The sequence below is a fragment of the Pocillopora damicornis genome, chromosome 7 (assembly GCF_964200805.1).
Source record: "Pocillopora damicornis chromosome 7, jaPocDami1.2, whole genome shotgun sequence".
Classification (NCBI taxonomy): domain Eukaryota; kingdom Metazoa; phylum Cnidaria; class Anthozoa; order Scleractinia; family Pocilloporidae; genus Pocillopora; species Pocillopora damicornis.
In genome coordinates, this window is record NC_142676.1 from 13,461,727 (window position 1) to 13,483,980 (window position 22,254).

At 37.2% G+C, this 22,254-nt stretch overlaps 3 protein-coding genes across 4 annotated transcripts; 2 read left to right on the forward strand and 1 right to left on the reverse strand.

Annotated features, from left to right (window-relative positions):
* Nucleotides 1-747: 747 nt before the first annotated feature.
* On the reverse strand, nt 748-9,046 carry LOC149042681 (uncharacterized). The gene is made up of 3 exons (XM_089212728.1): nt 8,884-9,046; nt 2,296-2,421; nt 748-1,651 (listed from the first exon to the last, which is right to left on the reverse strand). Exons 1-3 carry the CDS (start codon nt 8,926-8,928, stop codon nt 1,520-1,522), a joined length of 303 nt encoding a protein of 100 aa, XP_089068854.1. The 5' UTR covers nt 8,929-9,046; the 3' UTR covers nt 748-1,519.
* A 422-nt stretch (nt 9,047-9,468) lies between these two features.
* On the forward strand, nt 9,469-16,944 carry LOC113675778 (uncharacterized). 2 transcript variants are annotated; one of them, XM_027192383.2, is made up of 10 exons: nt 9,469-9,677; nt 10,353-10,416; nt 11,056-11,117; nt 11,489-11,572; nt 12,826-12,857; nt 14,075-14,125; nt 15,374-15,475; nt 15,934-16,044; nt 16,119-16,212; nt 16,721-16,944. In XM_027192383.2, exons 1-10 carry the CDS (start codon nt 9,513-9,515, stop codon nt 16,748-16,750), a joined length of 795 nt encoding a protein of 264 aa, XP_027048184.2. In that variant the 5' UTR covers nt 9,469-9,512; the 3' UTR covers nt 16,751-16,944. The 2 variants fall into 2 exon arrangements, with proteins under 2 accessions (XP_027048184.2, XP_027048185.2); XM_027192384.2 differs by having other exon boundaries at nt 9,470-9,677; nt 15,377-15,475.
* A 3,486-nt stretch (nt 16,945-20,430) lies between these two features.
* LOC113675782 (uncharacterized) lies at nt 20,431-21,924 on the forward strand. Its single transcript, XM_089213631.1, has 3 exons — nt 20,431-21,165; nt 21,262-21,567; nt 21,730-21,924. Exons 1-3 carry the CDS (start codon nt 20,431-20,433, stop codon nt 21,922-21,924), a joined length of 1,236 nt encoding a protein of 411 aa, XP_089069757.1.
* Nucleotides 21,925-22,254: the final 330 nt, after the last annotated feature.

A 22,254-nucleotide genomic window follows, 5' to 3' on the forward strand; every position in this document is an offset into this window, starting at 1 on the left:
ATACCCCTTCCCTGGACCTGCCACTGTAAGGCATATTAAAGTTTCAGAGTAAACCAAAACCCTGCCCCTCAGCAGAATGGAATAGTTAACTCTACTGGCTAACATGAGAACACTACATGTACCGGTCACCTATGCCAAGTCTTGTGCTCTCCAGTCCTACGTGATCAGTATACAGTCATGTAGCAGCATACACCTCAAATGGATGTATCCTGAGCAAAAAAAATGTACCTTTCATCCCTGTTTATTCCATTTTGTCAAGTCATTTCCTTTTGCCATATATTAAATTATTTGGTTGGCATTACTGTTGGTGTTGTGCTGGCATTATATCTCAATGTTGGTTTAAATCTTTCAGCTCGCAGTGTACTTTTTGTGACTTTAAATTGGTTATGCAATGGAATCAAGAAAGCATGTGGTTTTTCAAATGAAGATTTGAGTATTGAAATGTACAAACAATGAACCTGGTGACTCTTTGACTCTGGTTTTTTGTTTGTTTCTGTTTTTTTTTTACATCCCACACCCCTACCTGCTTGCTTTGCTGTTCACCATATAAGAGTATTGTTATTAAATGCCAGCTCACTGGGTAATTTACCCCCTGATCTCAAGTATCTCTGCCAAGGTACATTCATAATTCACTAGAACAGGATAGGGGTGTAAAATTGGTAGCAGAGGGGGTGGGGGACTTGCCAAGATAATTCAGAGAATAGACAAAAGGTTCATGAACCAAACGAAAGGCATTCACACATAACATAACATGGTTGACCAATTTATTACTTTAACAAGTGACAAGTAAACAATTAACTAAGAAACCCGCTACAGCCATTACAGTAACCCTTTCACCTCAGGTAAAGCTCTGTACTTAAATTATTCTTAAAATTTTTTACATACACCTCCAAACAGCTAAGTAATAGGCATTAGGCACATCCATTTGAGAAGGTTGTTTGGACTGAACATTTACTGGTGGTTATCAGTAATAACCAAATTAGCTTTAAAATTCTATATACACCTCCAAACAGCTTGGCAATGAGCATAAGGCACATCACCCTGGAGAGATTGTTTGGATTTAACATTGACTGGTAGTTTTCAATACTAACCAAATTAGCTTTAAAATCTTAGGAGTATGTCAGAGATGCATAAGGAAGGTCTCAGAGGGAGAGTACCTTCCATAGCTGATGATTTAAATTAGGCCATCTTGACAGTTGATGCTAAATTTTTTTAAATAACAAATCATCAAATTTTTATCAACCCTATAAGTTTTCAATTCCAATACACTCAATTCCAATACACTCAATTCCAATACAAATTTGCATCATTTGCATAAACCAACTATTGATAAAGTATTAAATCTATTTGAAATTGTTTTCAAGAACTAGAGACAAAGTATTTAAAAACTTTCTTTAGAAGTGATAGCAAATTTTAAATACAAACGCAAATTGTACAAATACACCATTTACAGCCAGTTGAAGGGATTTGTTAACAACTAATAATTACATTTGCATAATGAATCTGACCCATTCAACCATTACATTCCCTCAAGTTGAGCAACCTTCTGTGCAAATATCTTTATTTCCTTTTCCACTTCAGCTTTTAATTGTGCTTGGCTTGCTTGTGGGTGACTCTTCACATACTGACTGACTCGCATTACAGTCTCTGCCTGAAAACAGCGAAATATTCTGTCACTTGAGTTCCAGTTACAGCAATGATGCAATTAGAATTTAGAACAAAACAATTCATGGCTAATATGAATCAGCTTTTCATCTCTGCAAAGAGTCTCATACAACTACACAACAATTTTTCAAGATAAAAATGTACATGCTACTCAAGTACAGGACTTAAGAGCATGATGCTTAAAAAGTTTGCTTAAACATGTCTTTTGTTCCAAAGTATAAAATCTCTCTTTTATTCTACTAAATGTACTAAATGTAACTCTTAAATGGAACTTTGAGACTTGAAGTGATTTTGCTTTACTACATTTTTCAAATTTCTTGTACAAGTATTTGAAAATTCTTTTATTTTATAAATGTTGAGCTATATCCTATTTATAAAGGTTACACTCAGGGGCTGTCAATGTCTTGGGCTGTTAATGGCTCACTAAAGTTTCATGACATGTAGGAAGATTTTTAAAGCTTATTGTCTGAAGTCAGTAGGTTTGTGTTATAGTCCTTACTTGTGACTACCTGTTAATCCTTAAGAACTATAGTGACTGAACTCTGTAAGAACACATTGTAATAAATGTCTCTGAATAAAATCAGAGAAGAAACAAAACTGAAACTCCTTGAGTACCATTATATAACCTACCCTAAGGACATCAGCTTGGGAAACAGAAAGTCTTTTGTAAACTTCATAGCAAACTCTACCAGTTACAAATGCATTGTAAAGAGCTTTTCCCTCCTCTCCACCATTAATGAATGCTAACACTCCTATCTGTTGAGAATACAGAGAACTTCTTAAGTTATTCATTATTCAACTCCATGCCCAATTTGAGCTTCATCCTTCGACACACTCTCAAGAAAATCACTGAAATCATGCATATGCCTTACATACTATAATTGGCACATAACAAACCAACCAAAGGAATTTGAAGCAAGCAGGTCATGGGGTTTTGAGCTCATTTTTCTATCCATGTGGTTATGTAGTCAATCAGCAATTAATGTCAGGTAATGGGGAGATTTTCAAAAGTGTCACTGTCGTATAACATATGGTTCAGCATGGAACACTTGTTTCAAGTAAACATCTTTATTTAAATAGCACTGTATATAAATAAATTTAAGGGGCATTTTCTCAACAGCTAGATGCAAAGTTAAGCAAAATAGCCTACCAAATCAAATCACCTTAGAGTTAAGGTTGGATTTCATGGTACAGAAGGTGTCTTTATACGAATGTTTTTACCATGACAAGTTTTCCCAAAATTAAGACGAACAACCAATCCTTGAAAAATCACCCCTAAAAAAGAAACTTCACTTCAGCCATATTTTGCACTTGGCCAAAACATTTATAGAAACCAAGCATGTGTTATAATTTTTCCAATCGCTTGCCAAGCAAGATAAAATCCTTATGTCCTGGGATCTGTCGTAAAAATTATTTTTACTGTACAGCAAGTGTTAATTTGTAAACACAGATTTGTTGAAAAACCTACCTTTAGGCGAACAATCAAATAACAACAAGCAAACTAAAAATGATATGAAACAAATTCTGCCATAAGGATAGAAGTGTCCTGATATTCTTGTTTTCAATGGAGAGAAAATTGTAGTGGTAGGGACAAACTTGTAATGGCCAAACTTGCTATGGGGCCATTAATCACACAGCTTAGCTTAGGATTTGTAACACTCTTCTTGGTATATTCCAGAGATTAAGTTCATTCATGTATAGGTACATGTAAAAGTACTAGCCATTGTTATCCTATCTGCATTTCCTGGCAGGTTTTTGTGGCTACTGTCTCCTATCAGAGGCATAGCCACATAAAATATTTACTTGTGTATAAGTCGACCTGTCAACCTTTTGTGACCAAAAAATCAGCCCAAAAAATCACCCTCCACTTATACACGAGTCATACACAAAGACCCAAGTAATACAAGAAATTAGCACAACAATTGTCTGAAGTCCATAGGAAAACTGAGTTTATAAAACCAGTTTGAATTGTGTTTATGTTTCATCACTTTCAGCGTATTCTTCGTCTGCAAAAAAGTTTGAAATAATAAAGTTTGAGAGGCTATTGTGTCTTCCGACTGTAGAGACATTTTTTTCATACAGCTTTGCTGTTGTTTACAATGCTGAACTTTTGATTTCATTGAACAATTACACCAGCTTGGTAACCTGGCAAATGCCATTGTCTCTTGTGGTCTTGCTTTTTACGCGCAATCCTTTGAAGCTATTCTGTGTTCCTTTGGTTTACTTAATCTACTTTCACACTCAACATTAAGATAAAGGTTAGTTAAATGCAAGATTTCATTTTCAACACATTCCCAGGAATAAGAGATTAACTTTTGGGAAATTTCTATCTGTCTGAATTTTACTTCTTCCAACTAGAAATGATGAAAAATCCGATTTTTGACCTTAAAATTGGGAGGTCAACTTATATACAAGTTCAACTTGTACACAAGTAAATACGGTATGTTGTTGAGATGAGTGAGGGAGTGAGTGAGTGATGGCAACAATAGAATTCCAATCTTGACCCACTTTTTGACCCAGTGTTTCCCTGAGCTACTTATTGTTTGTTTATTATTATCTCACAATAATTTCAGGATGCTGCATGAAAAAACAAAGCTTTTTCTTGCAGAAATATCTTAAAAGTGATTTTTCCATCGTGAAAACTCAGAGGAAAATTTTTTTCTTTGAAGAGCAAGCATTTTACAGTTTGAATCAGCTAATTATGCCCAGCAGATAAACACACATTTTTTGTAGCTACTGCCTCCTATTGGAGAAGCCACATAAGTCATCAAGAGAAATACGTAAGGGAATGAGTGTAACAATAGAATTTCAATGTTTACAGGTGCTACTTATTGTTTGTTTCATAGTATCTTAGTAATTTGAAAATCCCACATGACACTCAGATAAGTTCACTCCTTTTCTGATTTCAGGCTTGTAGCCACTGGCACATGATGTTTTCACTTCTTCCTATGATACTATGAAAGACAGCAGAAGAGGACAAACATCTTACAATAATTTTAGGATTGTGCACTCATAAAAACAAAAGTTTTCCTTACAAAAATATCTTAGTAGGAGCGATGGGCACATCATGAGACTTAGAGGAAAATTTTCCTTTGAAAAGAGAGAATTTTACTGCTTAAACCAGCAAATGATATGGATTCAAAGGTATCATCTTTTCAGTTCTTACTGTGACATTACAAACAATGATAAACATCTCTGCACACCATGCAACCTTTGAGGAAATTTTTTACCTATGAAAAGAGAGCATTTTACCATTTAAATCAGCAATTTAGGCCCCAAAATCCCACTAAATTTGCAAAGCCAGCAAGCTGGGAAATACAATACCTTAAGTCATGCAACATAATGATGGAACAGAGCAATGCCAGATCAGTGGAAGGCGGAATATCTGAAGATGAGGAATGACAGAATATCCCAAAACCCAGAATGCTTTTTTGTATGAAACAAAAGTTGCAAAAAAATGGCATTGCAGTGAAATAAGAACTCATTTATAATATACAGGCAAAATTAAAAGAAGCATAAGTATTCACTGTTGGAGACCAGAGGATAGGGGAACCATTAGGTTTTTTGAGCTAGCCCCATTTAACTATTATTATATTACTATTGTTATCATTATTGTAATAGTGAAAACTATAATTCGTTATCATTTAACTATTGGTTGAAAGTCAGTTACATAAAATATTCTAGAATCATCTTTCTCTTATAGAAGACAGTACTCATTATATGTGGGATGAAGCACCTTTTCTGTTTTGCATGTGAGACAAATATTCTGCAACACTACCATCTAGCAACATTATACAACCTTTAGTTCTTTCCAATGTCATAAAAATTGTGCAATATCAGTGGCCACATGCAGTCTTTGACTTTCTATTTTATACTATTTTCTGACCAAAAGAAATTCTGAAATTCAACCAAGCAAAAATTTCCTAAGTGAAGGATTGCAGAAGTGAATACTGATGTAAATAATCAATTTCAAATTTCATTCTGTGCTGAGACAATACACCACACTGTACTGAATGGAGGATAGTGCAACTGTAAAACTGCAGTTTAGACCCTCATGGAAGGAAAAATTTCACTGATAAAGTGATTTGGTTATTTGTATTGGTAATCACATGATTTCAAGTGCAATTTGGAATAAATAAGCATGAGTAAATTTTTTTGAAGACTACCAAAATTATATGAGTCCATAGGGCCAGTGCAATTTGTGGTCTTTGAAAAAATTAACAAGTGCTTATTTATTCCAAATTGCATAAGAAAATCATGTGATTACGTGTTAATAATAAACATGAAAAATAAGAGATAGCTTATCATAATTAGGCATAAGCAAAGTACATGCATCAAGTGCAAAAATAATTTATTCAAACTGTGCGTTTAGTTAAAACAACCGCATATCTTCACATCTTTAAGGCACAAAAAAGTTCAAAGTCCAGCTAAACAGTTCAAGGAATTGTTCAGTCTGCATCTGAATCACTTTCCATGAAATGGAATAGTTGTTTCTGAGGTTTAACCATGTTTGTTTTTAATTTTGGTGTTGGATTGCTCGAGCAAAGTGCTAAGCAGGGTTGGTTCATAATTTTCGATTTCCTTGGCAATTCCCTTCTCTAAACACCACTTTTTCCAAACCAACAACCAAAGAGCAGTGCTTGTTACAGTGTTTTCCTTGTTTGAGCTGTTTTTCAGCCATGGTGGCGAAAGAAAACCTACCAATCAGAATGTCTGATTTTTTACTTTCTTTGCACTGAATTAACCCTCTTCTGCACTGAATTAACTCCCTTCTGCACTGAATTAACTCCCTTCTGCACTAAATTAACTCCCTTCTGCACTGAATTATCAGAAAACTGCATTTATCTTAACCAATCAGAACTGAGTAATTCTTTCATGTATACTATTAGGAATATTAGTATAGGTAATCACATGATTTCGAGTGCAATTTGGAATAAATAAGCTCAAGTAAATTTCTTTAAAGACCAACAAAATTGCACAAGCCAGTAGGGCAAGTGCAATTTATAGTCTTTAAAAAAAAATTAACAAGTGCTTGTTTATTCCAAATTGCACGGGAAAAATTGTATAATTACAAGTTAATAATATACATGGAAAAATATGAGAGCACTTGTCAAATTGAGCATAAGCAGTCAAAACAACTGCGTACGATCAAAGCAATAATATGCAATGATATCTTCACATCTTTAAGGTGCAAAAAAGTTCAAAGTCCAGCTAAACAGTTCGAGGAATTGTTCAGTCTGTGTCTGAATCACTTTTGATGAAATGGAATAGTCATTTCCGAGGTTTAACTATGTTTTTTTTTAATTTCAGCATTGGATCGCTCCAGCAAAGTGTTAAGCTGGGTTGGCTCATAATTTCCGATCTCCTTGGCAATTCCCTTCTCTAAACACCACTTTTTCCAAACCGACAACCAAAAAGCAGTGCTTTTTACAGTGTTTTTGTTGTTTGAGCTGTTTTTCAGCTGCGGTAGCGAAAGAAAACCTTCTTAAAATGCTGGCCATTGTTTCGCTCGCAAATTTGCAAAATTTCAAATTTTGTTGCAACATCCAAGGCTTGCATTTATTTGGCTATCTGTGAGTTTCTTTGATTATTGACTAATCAGAATGTCTGATCAGTTACTTTCTTTGCACTGAATTAATCCTCTTCTGCACTGAATTACTTGAAAACTGCATTTATCTCAACCAATCAGAACTAAGTAATTTTTCCATGTATATTATTATAATTTGGGTAAAAACATATTAGGCAACGTTCACACCATACCAGATGAATTTTCAAACAGTGGAAAATTTATGTGTTCAAGCATTTCATTCACATGGAATCACACTTAATGTATGAAAATTTGGACACCCAAGCATTCAAAAATTTGGACACCAAAATCAAGGACAATTTTTCAGCCAGTGCAGCCAATAATTTGACACCGCCATGGTGTGGACACCTTAATCATCTAAATTTTCATGCAGTAAAGGTGTGGCTACATGGATGTGAGGTTAATAAGATAAATACCGTGTTTAAAATTTTATACAAAAATGGAGCATGTTGGTTTACTGATTGCAGACCTTGGTAATATTGAAGAAATGTAAAATGGTTTCCATGTTTACATAGCCTGATGTAAACACGCGGGAGGTTGGGAGAACACAAGATAAGTGTAGGAAACCATGACGCAAAGCAGAGTGGTTTCCAGCTTATCGAGTGTTCTCCCAACCTCCCAAGTGTTTACATCAGGCTATGTAAACACAGAAACCATTTTACATTTCTTTTATAAAATAACTAATGAAAGAGGAACAAAAACCATGTTTACATACACTCATGTTAAATGGTTTTATGGCCAATTAGAGTGCGCATACGATTTGAATTATTTTATAAACAGCTTTATTGCATACTTCCTTGTTTTTTGGATATCTTTTGAAGAAAATCTCATGTGATTCCTCAAACCTTGTTCTTATCAATTCCCATTCTTTTCCCTCACTCGTTTTCTCATTTGTATATGATAAAGCAACATTAAGCAGTAATGCTGTCTCCTCATCCGTCCAGGTGAAATATTCGTTATACCTGCTACTATTCGAATTGGTTTTTCTTTTTCGGGAAGCCATTCCTCATTGGGTTAGGAAGTGTTCTGCGCACGAGGAGACGGTAAAACCATAGACGAATGTCAAAAACTTCATCCGGTTATCAACTCAATCTGAACCGAACGAAACTTTCGCACGGTTCCACGTTGACAGAATGTCCCGTCGAAATTTTCGGCCGGTCGAAATTTCGTCCAGTACCGTGTGAACGTAGCTTTAGTCTTGCGGGCCGAAACAAGCAAGCTTCGGGAGAACTAATATCAGGTGGCATACATTGAAATATGCAATATTTTGGAATGCCAAGAATAGTAATGGCCTTGACTAGAAGCCTTAGATTTATCAAAAATCTCACTAGCGTTACCTTTCGGGTACCGTGTGGAAAACTACGACATAATTTTTTCGTTGTCGCATAACGCGTGAATTGTGTGGCCAGTATAATGTCGTAAAAGAGTGGAATGGCTAGTTACTGGTATTTACCCGTTTACAGAGCAAAAGTTATGGTTCGTAATGGAGCTCATACTAAATTATTTGGGAAAACTCAAACAAGGCTGTAGTCCAGATGGGCAAAATGGATACGCATTGCTCAATAACAAAAACGTTGATTAGATTCTCCAGAAGTAGTTGTCGTTACAATTTTTCAGTCTTACGCACAAACCTGATTCAAAAGCTCCACCGAATCCATACGGAAATTCAATGCCATGTCACTACGCAGTCCAGATAACACATTCAATTGGTTTCCTCCGTCTGCTCGTTGAAATTGGTCGACAGCGTTAGTCAAGGCTAAGTGTCCAAGCCCCACCTTAGACACCAGGCCATCATTACAATGGCAACTCGCAACCAAACTGGCACCTCCTTGAGCGGCCGCGTACCGAATCTAAGAATGGTTGGGAAGGAGAGCTAGACAAAGTCGAACCTTATGAGTGCTTTTATTAAGCTTCATTTCCGGCTTTTCTATATGTAGTGCTTACTCGAGTAAAAACGAACGTCTTTTAAAAATTGAGGGCTGGAGGTCGGACAGGTGCCAAAAAGCAGAAACTTCTCATTTCGAAGCGCTTCAATCTGCGACGCAGACTAATTGTAAACCACTAATTTACTAATCCCGAGCACTGAATGCACTTTATTCTACTAAATTCTAATGGCCGATTACGTGATTCATGTTTGGAAGCAAGTGTAACCCTCGCCATTTCCTGCAAGTAAACAAAACTTCTAAATATGTTCCAGGCGCACCAGTTTATGACTTGCTACCATATTTGGGTATGATGTTTGTGATCAGCAGATTTCGAAATGGCAGTAAGAAACAACAGAAAAAATGATCGTGAGCTTCGCTTCTTTCGCTATGATTGGGCTATTTCACGATACAGATGGATAGATGAAAATTGTCGTAATACAGTGTCTGGTTTTGGAACCGTAGAAAACTTGAACTTGGTCCATTCTTCGTCAGATGTCAAGGTGGCTAACAGCGTTTACATAAGCTAACTGAGAGGCGGCCCGTTTACTAAATTACTCGCCCTTGCTACATACAAAAAAAAAAAACTTCCATGGAGTGGAAATTTACTTTACTAATTTTTCAGCTGAAAGAAGTTGTATGGTGGACACCTCAATCGACTTCGATTCGATTGAGTGAGAAGAACATCTGTTACAACATTGATTTTTTATAATAGCGTATTAAAATGTAGCCATCATTGGTGATTGAAACAAATTCTATTGCTTGACCTCAGCGTTCTATTCTGAATTCAGAGGCTCATGGCCACTTTGATTTTTATTATTATTATTATTATTATTATTATTATTATTATACTTTATTATTTGTAATTTTTCATTACAGTGAGGTTATGATTTTGTTATGAATATCGGCTGGGTTTTCAATGGTTTCTTGGAAAATGAATGAAAATGAAAAATCTTTCATCCATATTGAGTTTGGTGGTAAAAGTTATCTTATTTACACATTACTTTATTAAGTGTTAACCTTTTCATAAATGAACCTAAAGGAACATTAAAGACATATTGGGTGTCTTGGTCTTCTTTTATTATAATATGTGAAATATTCTCCATACTTAAACATAGAAAATGAAACTAAACAGAAGAGAAGTTATTTGAAGTTAAACAAGTTACTTCTTCTTCTAGATTTCATTCAGGAAACATATTTCCCAAGAGGACTTGAAAACTCATGTGATCACATCTAAGAAAGGTAGGCGTGCAGATGAATACTCTTTAAACATTCTAACATACGTTTTTTGCTGAAAGCAGGGAAATTTTTTTAATGATGAAAGTAATGGTAAGAATGTGATGTGTTTCTTAAAAAAAAAAAAAATTTAGTCAATAAGTGTCAGTATGTGTTTCTGTATACATATGCACTCAAAAACATTACTGTGGTCATACACTATTTGTAAGATCCATGTTAGCTTTTGGCTACATATTATAGTTCTGTCTAATACCCTGAGGTAGTATATGGTCAGTAGTATATACCACACAGGTAAATGTTGCCTTTTTTTGCATGCTGATTGGCAAAATCACATATCAGAGAGAAATCCTAACCATTTTTCTGTAAACTGATAGAAAGAAACATTTTTTTTTTATTTCTGTATTATATTCACTAAATATATATATATATATATATATATATATATATATATATATATATATATTCACCTTTGTTTGGGTGAAAGTGGTAGAAATTTACTGAGCCCCCCTAACCACCACCATTCACCTTGTGTTCTGCATACATGTGTCAGCATATAACTGTTAACTATTTGTCAGTTATATACAGAACCTAAATGGTGTCAATGATAGCAATTCAAGTCTTTGTCTGTATTTTTAATTTTTTAAGAAAAGATAGTCACAAAAAGTCAAAGTCTTTGCTCCTTACAACCAGAAAATGAAGCTCAAGAGGTGAGTTTTCCTTCTTTTCTCTTAGCTCTGGCATTAAATATATTGTAAAATGTAGAAGTTGAAGGATGAAATTATATTTCTTTTTGCATGCAGATAAGTCATTAATTTCAGTTACAAGAAATAAGGTCCTTTATTATATTTTGTATTAAACAAACCAACCAATTGCATACAAATACCTTGTGTGTTATTTCAAGTAATTCAGGTTAGAAGAAAACAAATAATTCCTGTAGAGCAAAACTGAGTATGGTAGAGAAAATACAGAGCACATGTAACTATTGATACAACTCCCACCATGGTGAAACATGAAAGACTTAATGTAATTGAGATTTCTTCATTTTTTATTATATCTCCTATTGTAATATGAAATTTAGATTGCCAAGGGACATGGGACAATGATAAGTGTTTTACAAAGCAGACTTCTTAGATTGAAAGCAGCTCAAACACTTTGGCACAAGGTATTTGTTAATGATATATAAATTAAGACTATTTGCCCACCCTATGCTTGTGAAAAATACACAAAATAGTGCATTACTTTATATTATTAAATTTCTGTGAATAAACCAGTGTCTAGAAATAAGTTGGGTTTATTGTCCCATCAATGGTACCATAAAAACCCGCAGATAAGCTGCACCCACAAATAAGCCACACCCTGAATTTAGCTGCTCAATTTTGGAAAAAAAGTTTTTTGAAAGAAATCAAAAGAAATCCGAAGTCGAGTCGTGAGATGTCTTCTTCATTCACTGTTAATCAAACATAACTCACTATTAACATTGCAATGGAAAATACTTCAAAGTCTTAATTTACCCACAATTTTAGCACTCTAATATAATGAACATCATTTCTACCAACTTTGACATATGATTGATCTTTCATAGGAATTTGCATATGATCTTTGACATATGATTGAATTGTTGACAGGAATGTCTTCATTCAACACAGGTTTTTCCATAGATTTTTGCATTACAACAAGAACGGGAGCGGAACATTCAAAGCTTAGTAACCAGGCATTAGATTGGATGCAAAAGTGGACATTGGCGTTGACATTCACAACACCTTTTTCAAATGTTCCTGCAGATAAGCTGCACCCTCCAATTTCTAGCAACAATTTTTTAAAAAAAGGTGTGGCTTATCTGCAGGTTTTTATGGTATTTTGATTTTTCAGAAGAGAATCAGGGAGACCATTTACTTTAAATCAATTCTGAGTCCAATTCCATTTTAACTAGTAAATTTACATGTAGGGTAAATTGTGGTTGATTCAAGCTGACTGCTTTGAAGGTGCAAAATGTAAACAAACTACTTGCAGTGTAAGAAAACTTCACATTCAAGTTCTGAGTTACAACAGACAAAAGGGCATTTTCAAATTTTGATCTATCAAAGCCTTGTGCATTCAGTTCCATTTTTATGGTCAAATTTAATGTACAGTGCATGTAGTGAGGCAATTTTTTTGTGTTTTGTTTTTGTCCAATAGGTTATATTAAAGTTCACATGGCAACCAGGTGGAAAATCAGACATGGTTTGATGCTACTCTGGTTTACAGATTTAATGAAGGTAACCAAAGAAGTTACAATTCACAAAGAAGTTACGATTATAAATGTTGGGTCTAGGAATTGTAACTTCTTCAGTTACATTCATTAAATCTGTAAAGCAGAGTAGCATAAAACCATGTCTGATTGTCCAATAAGTATCCTTACTTTATGTTTTAAAACAGGACACCAATGCTTTGATAGAGTATCTCCTGCGGTAAGCTATGTGGCATGCAATTTACCTGGATGACTGTCGGGTCTTTGTACATTCCAACCCAGCCTCAGCACTTCAGCACCAAAATGATTAGGCAATTGTTCTGGTGTTTCAAGCTGTCATTAAGTAGACACTGCTTACCTAGTGTTTCAACTGATTTTTTCCTCTCTCTTGTCACTTGAATTTACATGGGCTCACTATTCACTGTTCACACCATTCAGATTGTGGCACAAGGGTATGTTGCAATTATGTACAAGTACAGATAAGAACTGCTGACATTTTGAGACAATCTTTTTCAATTGGTAAAATCAAAATGCAGTGATATCTGTTGTTTTTCTGGGCATTAGTTCTACCATGTTATTGATGGTAGTATTGCATTTAGTGAGACATGGCATATAGTTACTATGCTTTATGGTTGCTCTTTTGGGTAAAAGCAAGTGGATAGTATACCTAATATAGTTTTTTTTTTCTGGTAGAGGCCAAAATGTTGTGAGAAAATAAGAAAAATTCATATTCCACAAACCAACATTACCAAAATTGCAAATTGAAGTTACTAACTCTAAACTCAACTTGCAGTTACTAACTAAAGCCAACCAAAAACTTTGTCACATTTGAAAACCACTTCTAAATATGGCTAAAAGATGAAGTGGAGGAATAAGTAATAAATGTATATGAATTCTAAGATTGAAGATGAATACAAATATTTACATTTTATCATGATTATCTTACACTACACTTATCTACCCTAGCAGACTGAGTCAGAAGATGGTTGCTTTTTTTTTAAAAAAAAAAATTGTGGAATTTATGTGGGATTTTAAAAATTATCACAAAAGCTTGAGAAATGGACTTTTGTTAACAAAGTTAAGGTTAACAGATGACTGTTCGATCTCAAGGATAATTAATTTCTTTAAAATTATCTCCAACATCCATGAGGGGCTTTTGATAAGTGTTCCATTGTTTACAGTGATGTCATTAGTAATGCATGTCCTCTGGTGTACTTTTCACCAAACTTCAGTGTGAATGTCTCCCAACCCTGGCTACTGAAAACCTACTAATCTCTACACCCACTATTGAAAATCTAGATTCTCCAGTTTGCCACCACAGCCACTAGCACATTAGTGTCAGATGGTGGTAACCCTAACCCTCCAGAGACACCTATGAGACTGATGAACAAGTTATCTGGGGTTTTTCTTTATTTGTATGCACTTCTAATCATTTAGGTTGAAAGATGATGCAGTGCTGGTTGACATCATGCCATTTCTGACATGCAGGTACATGTGTGTGGAAGAAAATACAAAACTGTTGTGTTAAGTAACTAGTTTTGCATGTGTGTTAATCACATGCTGTGCATCTGCTAAGTAAGGTTGCCCTTTTTCTACTCAAGGTATGACACAGAGGCAAATGTGTCACTCCCTTGAGTAACCCTGCAACCTTTTTTTCTATACATGGCAAATTTGTCTGTCTTGTTTCTTTCCCTATAAAATACTTGAAACTAGCTGGGTTTTTTCATTGTAGAAACATGGGAATGCTATAGAAATATATTTTTTTATGCATAGCAAGAGGAGGAGATCAGGGCATTAGTGGGGGTATATTGAGTCCACAGAAAGTTAGTTGTAGTTTTAGATGAAAACTTAAGTATATTTACAGTCAAATGAAATAAATAATATTTTGATCCCAGTAACATTTAAGTAGAGAAATGACACTGTGGAAAAGAAGTCTGAAAAGATTTTACTAATTGGTACTATGAGCTATAAAGGTACAAGTTGGGATCAACAACTCATGCCTTACAGGCCCTTACTAACAAAATGCCACTTGAAATCCTAAGATTACCTGTACTGAAAAGATTATGAAGATGTGGTGTTTTTAATGCAGAAACTTTGCAAATTGTGTTAAATTGTTATAAAGGCAACCTAAGGAAAGCCCACAGATAGCCTACACACTCTTTCCTTGTTTCCAAGGATTTGTTTTCAGATTTAGAGATGTTCTATTAGCCTGTGTAAAGCCAACTCATCTGACTAGAAAAACCAGGGAGTAACTTTCCTATTTCGTTGAGGGAAGTGGGCATGTGAAACAGTTGACATTTTATTTATTTCCTGTTTTTTCAAGGCTTCAGAAGTGGTTTTCTATATTTCTTTATCCTTATCAGATAGATCTTTTTAAACTCTTTTAAGAAATGACAGTTTTCATACAGGCTTATGAACACAAAAATATCCTTGATATTTACTATTGTTCCTCAGTTCTTGTAGCCATGTCATGGACCAACCAAGCAAGATTGCTGAATAAATTTCTGCAGAAAAAATTTACTTCTCAATAGCTGTTGGTTGTTTGTTATGAATCGGAACTGGGCTGTAGAGCTTTCTTAAAAAATTCAGTGGTGTTTGTTGTCTTTCCTTCCTCAAAATATACCTTTTTGAGGTTCCACATCAAAAGGAAAGTACTGAACAATAATTGACTAGAAATTAGAAAAACAAATGGCTTTAAATTTATTCAATGTCATGACAACATGTTTTTCTTGTCAGCAGAGTGCGTGATGTGTCACCCGAAGGACAGGCCTTGTCAATGGGGGCATGTCTAGAAATTTTACCTGCACTTGAGAGACTCCTTACATCTAAATTCGAAGAGTGAGTTATGGCACCTATTCAGTGAATTCACTTGTTAGAGAAAGATTTATTTATGGTTAACCCCCAAAAATGTAATCTTTGCACATCCTCACACAGTTGTAATTTTCAAGACTTACCAAGGCATCTGATATTTTCTGAAAGGTTACCACTGGAAATGAAAATATGATGTAAAATGATTTGACAAATGAAAGGACTTAATTTTTAAAACTAGAGAATCACTACTATGCAGAAAAAAGATGTGAAAACATGGGTATTTCTAAAAGTCAATTTTATTTCATGAATAATAATTTAATAACTCACATTAAGGAGAAGTACTTGCAATACATACTCAAAGTAGAAACAGTAGATGAAGGTCTTGTTTTCAAGTCACATGTAGTAATTATCATGAAGTAGGTAACAGGCATGCAAAGTTAGCTGAGTGGCTGTAAAGTGATTAGTGTTAAACTTTTATTCTATAGTTACGTTATTGCTGGACTGGACATGATCAGGGAAATGGTCAAACGCTGGTGGATGCAATTGAAAGCTACAACAAGTAAAGGTGTGGAGCCAGAGTGGCAGAGATGCAGCAGGTAAATAAATTACCAGAAATTGTGAATGTTGTGAAGAGCTGTTCAGACAGTATTGATGCTATTCTTTACCTCAGGAGTGTGAGCGGCATGTACATGGCAATCGTTTCTCTTTCTGCCATCATTGTCAAAGTTTCTAAAAGAAAGGGACCAGTGGGTGAGAAAGCTCTCGTAAGTATTGTCGTATTGATACTAAGGGTAGGAGAAGAACAAAATAGCACTAATGAAGAAAGATGATTTTATGCCTGATAAGACATTCTGAGTTCTCAGAGTCTTACTATGAAGTGACTGATGTTAGCGAAGCGATATCGGTGACTGTGTATTGGGAATTTTTAAATGTGGACATAGGAATGCTGCATTTTTAGAAATGTTCTATCAACCTTCTGAAAGTACACATTTTTCTTTGAAGCTTCCAATGATTTAATGATTTTAAATGATGAATTGATCAGAAGCAAAAAGAGATTGATGAAAAAGGAACACACTGAATAGTTTTCCTAATTTAATGTTCCGTTGATCTCCCAAGGAACAAGTAGTTGCGTGCTTTTCATTGACTACTCCCTGGGTTAGCAGGCCCTATACAGACATTCCGGGGTGTCTTCGCATTTCGTGACATCTCTTTTCTCATCTGTTGTCTTAAAGTTAAGTTGACAGGGTTTTATCGTATGTTCATTCCTTACAGGTTGTCACCAGGCTGTTAGATCTACTATGAAACAGTGTGTAATTGGGTAGAGCGGTGATTAAATTGTACATAGGCTGATGAACATTGGAATGGTTTACACTGTTAACAAATGCTATTTATTTGTTGTATTTATTATTTATTTGTTCATTTTTATCTTATATTCTACAACTTACGTGGTATCTGTTTTGACATGGATAATGTATTAAAAGATGTGTTAGATCTCAGTTCTGTCAACAAGTTGTTTGAAATATGATATTTGACGTTTTTAATTTGAGCCTATACATTCACTCGGATCATTGACATTCTTCAAAGCTTTCAAGTAGTTTTCACCCTTTAACTCCCATGAGTGATGATACAGAATTTTTCCTTACAATGTCACTAGAATATCAGGCAGACAAGGGATAAGAATAAAAAGACTAGAATACACTTATACCCTACAGGGTTAATTCATTCAGCTCTCCACGAGTTTTTACGAGTGGATGGACTGTTCAGCGAATGTGAGCAGAAGACTCGTTAGTTCGAAAGTAGTTACGCTTTTCACAGAGCTAGAAATCCTTGTAAAACACCGTAGTTTATACTAAACCATCAATGAGGTGTGGCGGGGACTAGCTATCGAGCACACCACGCCCGGCGAAAAGCACCAAGACTCTCGAATTGTCTTTTTCTGCCTTCTTTAACTGCTCGGTTCTCCAGTACACAATTCCACTTACATCCAAGCGTATTTCATTCGGTGTAACTCTGGTTAATATCTTAAGCTCTCACAGGATACCTCTTCAACAACGGAATTGTGACTCTACCCTACTGCACACCGTCTACAGTCTCCTTGTCTTCTCTTCTCATTGTTCTCTCCACTCTCTTTTCTCTCTTATCTCCATTCTCTTTCAAGTAAACTCTAACGAAAATGCGTATATGATCGCTACTGACCCATATTGGTAGGCATGCCAGCTGGCCAACCCGGGAAGATCAAACATTTTTTGTTAGAACGCTAAACCAAACAATTTCACGAGACTTTCGTTCTGAACAATTAAGCACTTAATCATAATGCTTCCGATCAACTGAGTAAACTTCTGACTGCGTTAGTCAAAACGGGAACTTTTGGCTGAGGCTTTCATCTCTTGGATCACCGACTTCCTCACCTCGCGCAAAATGCGAGTTAAGCTCGGCCATGACTGCTTTTGGGAATGGGGTGCAGTCCCGGCGAGGGTTTCGTCAAGTTACAAAACTGGGGCTGTTCCGGCGAACGTTTGGTCATTAACATTAACGCCGTCCGTTGGGACGGCCGAACAAAACGCTGCATGCTAGAATTTAAGTCTTAACTAATTAATATTCGAATCGGTCGTGTCAGTTGGTTAGTTGTTGTTCAGCAGTCGTAGAGTTCAGCCAAAGAAACAGTACCTTAAGTCGCTGCGTTTTCGTTTCGAATTTTGTGATAGTTGTAGAATTTATCGTCGAAACACATTTTGGTCCTTCAAGCCGGATCAATTACAGTTGATTCTTCGAATGGCGTCGAAAGTGGGATCCAAAACGCCCTCGGAAATCAGCAAAGAGGACATCGAAACATGGACTTCGCAGCAAGTCGAGTATCTTCTTCGAAGATGGGCAGCGTCCAAAGGAGCCGTTACGAAGAGTTCATAGAAGGTAAATGATATTATTAGCTAGAAAGGTAGTAGAACGGTGCCACGAACCGTAAAGGAAAGAGTTTTTCAAGCATTACAAGATGCGTGTAAAACAACGCAAGACGTAATTGCCTTGCAAAGCGATGATGTGACTAAGCGAGCAGAATCAGGAGAATGGTTAGACAATTTGCAGAGCGAAGTGGATATTATTAGCTAGAAAGGTAGTAGAACGGTGCCACGAACCGTAAAGGAAAGAGTTTTTCAAGCATTACAAGATGCGTGTAAAACAACGCAAGACGTAATTGCCTTGCAAAGCGATGATGTGACTAAGCGAGCAGAATCAGGAGAATGGTTAGACAATTTGCAGAGCGAAGTGGAGGACAGCGTCGACTCTTGAGGAGTATTTAGAGAGCCGTGCAGATGAACCGCCATCAGTAATAGGACAAATTTCCGTGGTCGCCGATTCAGTTTGCAAAGTTGACGAAAAGGAAAGTCGGAATCGGGGTCCGGAATCGTTTGATGATTCGCAAGTTGTCAGCTAAGCACAGAAGTTCGTCGAATTACTGTCGAAATCTGCTCAGTAAAAAGGGAATAAATCAGCTCCTAAATTCAGCAATAAAGATTCTAACTCGGAAGAGAAAGAAACTGAAGAAGACGAATTAGACAAAGGCAAATTCGACTCGAAATATTTTTGACGGATTGTTCAAAGGAATCAAGAAACCCGCTTTAACCGTCTTCAGCGGAGATAAAGACCTTTATCACGATTGGAAAGCGAAATTTGAAATATTCGTGGATCGGATGAAAGTGCCAGCTAAAACCAAAGATGATGATGTTGAAGAATTCTCTGTCTGGCAAGCTATTAGGAGTTGGTGAGCGGTAAGGCTACACATCTAGACAATATCAAACTGCCTTGTAGAAATGAATGAAGGGGGTTTTGAGCGTTAGCCCTTCGTCAGAGCGATTGACGAAGGGCTAACGGAAACATCAGCTTTTTTACCCTTTACGATGGCCAATTTACGTTTTCAACTCAGTTGTTAACACTAAATTACCTGCCTTGGAGAAACTTGATGAGAAGTACGGGGGTGAAAAGCGACTTTTGCAACGTCGCCTCGAAGCCGTTTTGCGTGCGTCTCCTGTCGAAGAGACTAACCTAAAGGAGTTGGAGATTTTCTCAGATCGTTTAACTGACGTTGTGGCTAAGCTTAAGGATAGCGACCAGCATCAAGAGTTAGCAGGAGTATCTGCACTTTACATCGCAGTGCAGCAAAAGTTATCAGAGTCTCCTCTTATCGCGTACCAAGAGTGGTTGCACAGGAAGGATGGACTATTCGTATTTTCTAAATGGTTACAGAAGCAAGTAGTTTATCGTATGGACGTCGAAGAAGTTAAGGAGCGAACAAGGAAAAAGAAAGAAGATAATATCGGGTCTAAGAAATACAAGCGTGAGAAAGGAACAATTCACAACTTTACTGGTGAGCCCATACCCAAATGTGTTGTCTGTCATAGACCTCACCAAGTAACCTCATGCAAGAACCGGAGTGAAACATCCATTGCGAATAGATAGGAAATCGCAAAAAAGAATGAACTTTGTTATCGTTGCTTGAGATCATGCCATCAGGGGAAGAATTGTCCGGAAAACAATCGCTGTGGTATCAATGATTGTAGAGGCACCCATCACTTCCATCTGCACTTCGTACGTCGATCTCATCCGCCTGAACGTGTAGACACTGCTGTAAAAACACGAAGCGCTTTCGGCGACTCTGAGTTTGCAGGGGATGTTATATTGCGAACAGTTTTTGTATGGCTTATAGGCCCGGAGGGTCAAAGCATCCAAGTCAATGCCTTCTTAGACGACGGGTCAGATGATTCAACTTACGTCAGAGATGACATCTTAACAGCCCTTGGCCTCGAGACTGATGAACAAACCCTCAGATCGACAACCTTGACAGACAGTTGTATTCCTCTCAAAAGCAAGAAAGTCCCGCTGACGATAAAGAGTCTCAATGGGGAGACTCAATCTACTGTTGAAGCATGGACACTGACTGAAATGTGTCAAGGCTTGTCTATTCCAGACTGAAATCAGCACAAGGTCAAATGGGAACACCTAAAAAAATTCCATTTCCTAAAGCCTCTGAAAGGAAAACGACTGACATTCTGATCGGATCAGACCATCCTGATCTTACGATAGCCTTGACAGAATGTTATGGTCGAATTGGAGCGCCAGAAGCAAGAAAAACGCTATTGGGGTGGACCTGTGTTGGACGTTTACCCGCCCTTTCTTCAGCTAAAAGGGTTGCCCACGCCAGAACCTTTCGGATCCAGACCTTGTGCGAGACCCGTCTCGATGAACAACTACGAGGAATGTGGGAGATCGACTCACTTGGAGTTAGAAATTCAGACGATAGTCAGTTGAATCAGGAGGAGATCTTAGCTATGTCAAAGGTCGAAAAGTCAAGACGATGGATCGGGGGCCGTTACGAAAGGAAGAGTTGCCCTCCTTACCTGACAATAGAGAAGAAGCAGAGAAACGTTTGTTCTCTTTGGGAAAAAACACCTCAAGAAGCCAGAAGTTGCGAGACGTTGCAAAGAAGCAATGAATGCGAATGTCGAGAAGGGCTACATTCGGCAGTTAGAATCTTACGAGGCAGAGGACGGTCCAAGCTGGTACTTTCTACACTTTCCAGTGAGACCACTAAAGTACGCATAGTATTTGACTCGGCTGCACGTTGCAAGGGCGTTTCCTTGTATGATGCGATGCTTACTGGGCCTAAACTTCAACGAGATGTCCTGGAGATACTTCTACGATTTAGACTGAGACCTGTCGCCCTAGTAGCGGACATCAAGTAAATGTTTCCCCAAGTGGTCCTCGCTGAGAAAGCCCGCAAGTATCACAGACTGTTATGAAGAGATCTCGATCTCACAAAGCCTGTGGATGTCGATGAAGCAGTCCGTTCGACCTTTGGAGACAGAGCATCCCCCTATCTAGCCCAGTTCGTGCTTCGCAGCCACGCCCTAGAATTTAAAGAGAACTACCCAGCAGCAGCTATGGTCCTGCTTCGAGATATGTACATGGATGATATCTTTCACTCAGAAGAAACTGTAGAAGACGTCGTTCTTGTCCGTGAAGAATTGACAAAGGTCCTGGGTAGCGCTGGTTTCCATGCCCAAAAGTGGTGTAGTAATCGAACAGAGCTTCTAGAAGAAATCCCACAAGAGGATCGAGCAACTGGAGTAAAGCTTGACAACTCAGAACTACCAAGTGTCAACATATTAGGAGTCCGTTAGAATGCGAGTGAAGCTGTTGTCACGTTTGTTATCAAGGAAGTCATCCTGTCCTTTTACACGAAGCGATGCCTGTTAAGTCGTATTGCTGCACTGTTTGATCCATTGCAGCTCTTGGCGCCATACATCATCAGAGTAAAAATGACTTTACAAGAAGCCTGGTTGCGAGGTCTTGAATGGGATGAAGAGTTTCCTGACGATTTAAAGTTGATCACTCATCAGTGGGCCAAACAGTTGCCTGAAGCTCTACAGGTCATAATCGCACATTGCTATCGACAGCACGAGGAAGCAGTGGAAGACGTCTGACTTTAGACATTCGTTGACGCGTCAAGACTTACCTATGCCGCAGTAAGCTGTGCCAGATACGAACACGTGAGTGGACAGATCTCAGTCGCCCTAGTGACAGCCAAAGTAAGAGTAACACCGATTAAATCCGTCAGCATCCCATGCCTTGAGTTAATGGCACCAGTACTCGGAGTGCGGTTAGCCGAAACGGTCCCTGAGAAGCTAGAAATTCCACTAAGTCAACACACCCTGTGGACAGACAGTATGGACGAAATATACTGGATCCAGGGTCACTCAAGACGACTGAAGTCATTTGTTGCTAATCGAGTAGCCGATTCAAATTCAACGGAA